This window comes from Cornus florida, unplaced genomic scaffold (genome assembly GCF_030987335.1).
Source record: "Cornus florida cultivar Cherokee Brave unplaced genomic scaffold, ASM3098733v1 CherokeeBrave_3.0.0_Hap2_Chr01, whole genome shotgun sequence".
Classification (NCBI taxonomy): Eukaryota; Viridiplantae; Streptophyta; class Magnoliopsida; order Cornales; family Cornaceae; genus Cornus; species Cornus florida.
In genome coordinates this window covers 117,339,356-117,344,610 of record NW_026775571.1, presented here as the reverse complement: position 1 = coordinate 117,344,610, position 5,255 = coordinate 117,339,356, and the positions used below count along the sequence as shown (strand labels likewise).

Here is a 5,255-nt window from a genome sequence, read left to right as displayed (position 1 = left end):
TATCTTGTGGTTGTAACTTTTGAGCGGTTACCGTGATGATGATCAGATCTTTCGGTCTCTCATTTGTTGCGTTCTCCCACAGTGGTTCTGTTTACAAAGTGTTGGGCTCTGTTTCCTTCACAAATCTGGAGTTTGTTCTTTATTTATTTGCTTTGTTTCAAGATTTGTATGTCTTTTCTGACTTGACTTTATACATCTCTACTGTCATCTTGGCTTTATGCCTTTGTGTTTTTGAATGAGAAAACATGGGAGATGTTTGAGAATTTGAGAGAGATTGAGTGGATACATTTAGAGATAGATGGTATATATGTGGAATGAATACAATGAAAATAAAATCATACAAATAGCCTCTCTTTTTCATTACCATTGTACTAGTACAAAAATAGTAAAATTAAAATTAAAAAAACTTAGATGGATCAAATTGATAGATATAGAAACATGTAGTACCGTACTACAGAAGCGAGTTGTACCGCTTGTTCTAATTGTACTAGAGTACTCTTAACTAACCAAAATAAGAAGTAAAAATTATTATCAAAGTTAATATTATATTAAGAGGGACATATTGTTGATGATCGAATTGATTCAAGAATCAAACTCAATCTTGATACCACCAATGGTAACTAGATCTTTTCCATTCTTGGGCACCAAAGTCACAACCACCTCATCATCATCTTCAGCTCCCACATCCTCCAGCAACTCACTTATCCCCAACCTCAAGCATGTCGTTGCCGTCTTCTTCTTCGAATTCTTATGCGGCACATTCACAAAACTCCCGGCAAACTCACTCCTGTCCGGCCTGATCGTAGTCGCATCATCTTCGTCGTTAATATAAACATCAAACTTCACATACACATCTTTCAACAACTCTATCCCATATACAACCAATATCTCCTCCTCTTCTTCTTTCTCTTTGGCGCTCCTAGACTTTTTCGGCCTCGGAACCTTAACTCTCACCACTCTGTTTAGACTCGTCGGAAAAACTTCACTAACGCTGGATGTCTCGGCCGCATTCGCCACGCCAGCCTTGCTCTTCTTTTTGCTAGCGTTCTTAGCACCAGGCGTTGAACGCTTTTTCAGCCATGGAATGTCCACTTCCTGGTAAACATACCCGAGATTCTTCTGGTCCAGACAATCCTCAACTTTCACACTCACAAGCTCCTTATTTTCGTCGTAGAAGAGAAACTCAGCGTTTAGAAAATCTGGATCGGTGAAGTCCTTGCGTTTTCCTCCCAAGGATTTCCATATGATCCACAATCGGTCAACATTAGAGTGATGACAAAAGAATATAGGGTCTCTTGCGGCCGAGTAGAAGTTCCCCATATTCTCTCCATTGGGCTGCGAACGGTCACCCGTCCATCGATGGACTGGACCGTGCGGGGTGGTCTCTAGTGTGCCTTGTCCGGGTTCAGGATCATCACCCGCACGGTATGGGTTGCCCATAAAAAGCTTAGCCGTGGTGGCAGAGGACACTACTTGACGGTACATGACGGAGAGATTGGTGGACAATTGTTGTTCGGCTGTTGTGGTTTCATCGGTACCGTTGTAATCAAGATCAATCATGGTTGGTGGCTGGTGTTTTGCGTCACGGAGAGGATCATAGATTGGTGATTTAGAGTTAGCATACAGTGCTGGCAATTGCATGCCACCAGGAGCATCATAATTCCAAAATGGCAAAGCGAAAGTGGGGTCATTGATCAATTTCCCCAAGATCCTTTCATAGAAGTAGAGGTACCATCTATGAAAAGGCAAGAAGAGCCATGACTCGTGTACTTGAAGCTCAAGGTCTGGAAACCCAACTTGGTCGTAAGCTCCATCACAATAAGCACAGTGAACATCAGCTTGTTGCATGAAACTGCGTGGATCATCTGCAGGAAGGGCTTTCATGAGCTCAATAGCCTTATTGTACTTGGCTATGTATGCCTTGTTCGCCAAATGAGCAGCCGGCCTAACGCGCATGGCATTAGTTCGCGGTGGAAGCTTGTATTTTTTTATTTTTGAGGTATATGGCGGGCAGCAATTTACGGGCGCTGCACCTTCAGGCAAGTCTGCCGCGCCACATTTTGATAAGTCCGGTCCTGACACCGGATCAGCGTATGCTAGGGGACCCTGAGCACCGAGAGTCGTGGCACCGTAGAGCCCTCCTAAACCTACAAGCACATTCCTCCTATCAAACTTCCCTGACGAAGTTTCAGCACCACTTTCGGAGCTAGTACTAGGGTTTTGGTCACCATCTGTGGCTTTGCATGACACTTTAGAGGGACGTCGGTTACTACGCTTCTTTATTGAGATTTGTGACTTCTTGCTAAAGAATGGGAAAGATGACAATGCGGAGGATGTGGTGGTGGTGGTGGTGGTGGTGGTGGTGGTTGAGTAGGCGGTGGTAGGAGGGGAAAGAGAAGCCATATATGACCTTGTTGAATTGTACATTTCCTAACCTACAAGACCTTTGGAGATATATATATATATATATATATATATATATAGTGTATTCTTGCGGACGATTTTTCAATTCGTTGACACTATGAAACAATTATAAACATCACGTGATAAAAAGGGGCGGCTAAACATAAATAAAAGCAAACTTTTCACACAGTCCAACATCTATTAATAGATAGTGGATCCCCTCGTGTACGTGTGTGGAGCTGTCCACTGTTTTGTGAATTCTTATTTTGTTTTCTAACACTAATTCCAATACTAGTAGTGAATTATTTAGGGAAAATTACGTATAGATGGAGTCAAAGTTTCATATTTATTTAGAGACTGAGTCAAAATTTTATATTTCTCTAAAATAGATTACTGAGGTGGCACATGGTTTTTTACTGTTTAAAAAATTGTGGTGCCTAAAATGTCATTCCCTAACAAAAACGTAGTACCTTCAGTTCAAAAAAGTAGTACCTTCGGAGAAAAAGTAGTACCTTCGCGGGTATTTAAAAAACATGGTACCTGGACGCCAAAAAGTAGTACCTTCAGTTCAAAAAAGTAGTACCTTCGAAGAAAAAGTAGTCCATTCGCGGAAGGGTATTTTAGGCATTACAATTTCTAAACAGTAAAAAATCATGTGCCACCTCAGCAATCCATTTTAGAGAAATATGGAATTTTGACTCAGCCTCTAAATAAATATGAAACTTTGACTCCATTTATATGTAATTTTCCCAATTATTTATGTAAAATCTCTTTCAAATGGACCACTTTTGGTGTTTTTGTCAACCATTTGTTACACATATTCACCAAATTCATCATTCTATCAAATCTTGGACAAACTTCGAAACTGTTGTTTTTTTACTCATATATCTCTCATAGCTCATGTTCTTCAAAATGCAAAAATTAAAGAAGATGTTTTTTTCACCAGAATAATTATATATATTGAACTTGTTTGTACTAAATATTTTATTCTCCTTTACAGTTTAGCTGTAAAACTTCTAATCTTCTTCTCATCCAATACACCAAACTGTGAGATTAAGATTGTTAGTTTATTGGCTAAGTTTGCTTCGATGTCAGAAAATATATATGTATATATATATTTTTAATTTTTTTTTGTTTAGTTGTCAAAAATATTTATGAAAAAAAATATACTAAAAGTTAATAAAAATAATTTATTCATCAATTTTAGACAAATTATTTACATGGTCCGATAAACACTAGTTCTCGACATCGACCTCACCTTTGTTAAATACCAAAAACATAAAAATATTTTAGGTGAAACGTTACAACAGACGTAACCTTAAAAACACCCAAACACGAAAATGACGCAAAAGCTAACATGACAATTCCTAGTCGTACACTGAAGCAAGTGGAGTGGGATGAATTTGATTATTAGAGTAAACCGAATTTTGCAGGATGAGGACACCAAAATGACCCGAGCTTGGTATGATTCGTATTGCAAAGGACGGGTCGGGTATGGATAGACAGGATGGAGCAGGTTCACGCTGGATGGGCCCAGATCCATAAAGTTATTGCAGAAGCCCATGTTAAAATGAGAGAAGTTGAGTCCAGGCAAAAGGTAGCAGATAAGGCCCAGGCCAGAGGAGGTTGTTACCGTCTATAAATAAGGGAGATCGAGAGGGAAAAGAGGTTAGAAAAGATTGGGAGTAAAAAATTTCTCTCTCTGAAATTGGGGAAAATTCTTTGTACTTTCAATTGGCGCCGTCTGTGGGAATAACAGGAAGGATTCATTGATGTTGTTTCAGATCAATTCGATTCAAAGCACTCTGCGAGGAAAATGATTAATCTACGAAAGCTGAATCAACATTGGCAATAATACGATTTGTCTCAATGAGTCCAGGCTCTGGTTGATTTCGCGAAGTTGGCGTCCGATCCAAGCAGATCAGATCTGTACCTGATTCGACGAACTGCACAATTACGATCTGTTGTGATTACTGAATCCGGCTAGTAACGGACTGAATTCAGCAAGTGTGAGTTTAGATCTGGTGTATGCGCGTTAGCGGAACTCCGATTTGATCGAGAAATCTGCAGTTGATGACTTTGCTCCGATCTGGAATGATGATCAGAAAGGCGAACTCAAATCCTTTGGAGAACAGCCAGCAGACGAAGCTCGATGAGCTGATGAACATGATCGACGCTTTGAGGAAAGAAAATGCAGAGCTACGAGCTGGAATGGAGCGTCGTGAGGCTCTTGCAATTTCGAGGCCACCTCCTGAGGGAGAGGGAGCTTTACCGTCCCAAGCTGATCGTCAAAATGATCCAGAAGGTGTCAATCGTGTTGATCCACATCATGATGAAGTTATAATCTGTGATCTGCCTCCGAATGTCCGTCGAGTAAAGGATCGGGAAGGATCTATTCATCTAAAACCACATCGCGAATGAAATTATGAGGGAGGAAGCACCGGCATATGAACATAGGGTTGCGTCACCATGGCGAAGTGAGTTTGCGGAGGACAAGTCATTCGATCCGCCTTACCGACCTTCATTAGCAACATTTGATTACCACAGTTCAGAAAGGAGATCTGCTGATCGGGGGTTTTCGTCACGGTTTTCAAGGGAAAACGAAGCGTTGCGCTCAGCAGCAAGAACAGTCGCATCTCCGTTCACTGATGAAATTCTGAACACATCGAATCCAAAAAAGTTCTCCATGCCAGTTTTCATTCTGTTTGACGGAACAACCGATCCGGTCGATCACATTTACCATATTCAGTTGAAAATGGCTCTGAATACTAACAATGATCCTTTCATGTGCAAATGCTTCCCTACGAGCTTGGCTGGACCAGCTCTTAATTGGTTCAAGAATTTGGCTCAGG

At 40.7% G+C, this 5,255-nt stretch overlaps 1 protein-coding gene across 1 annotated transcript; it reads right to left on the bottom strand.

The window, feature by feature from the left end:
• Positions 1-330: 330 nt before the first annotated feature.
• On the bottom strand, positions 331-2,549 carry LOC132266207 (polyphenol oxidase, chloroplastic-like). Its single transcript, XM_059767063.1, has one exon. It carries the CDS (start codon positions 2,425-2,427, stop codon positions 583-585), a length of 1,845 nt encoding a protein of 614 aa, XP_059623046.1. The 5' UTR covers positions 2,428-2,549; the 3' UTR covers positions 331-582.
• Positions 2,550-5,255: the final 2,706 nt, after the last annotated feature.

Coding starts and splice junctions, on each gene's coding strand:
- LOC132266207 (XM_059767063.1), bottom strand. CDS start 2,427: ATGTACAATTCAACAAGGTCATATATGGCTTCTCTTTCCCCTCCTACC.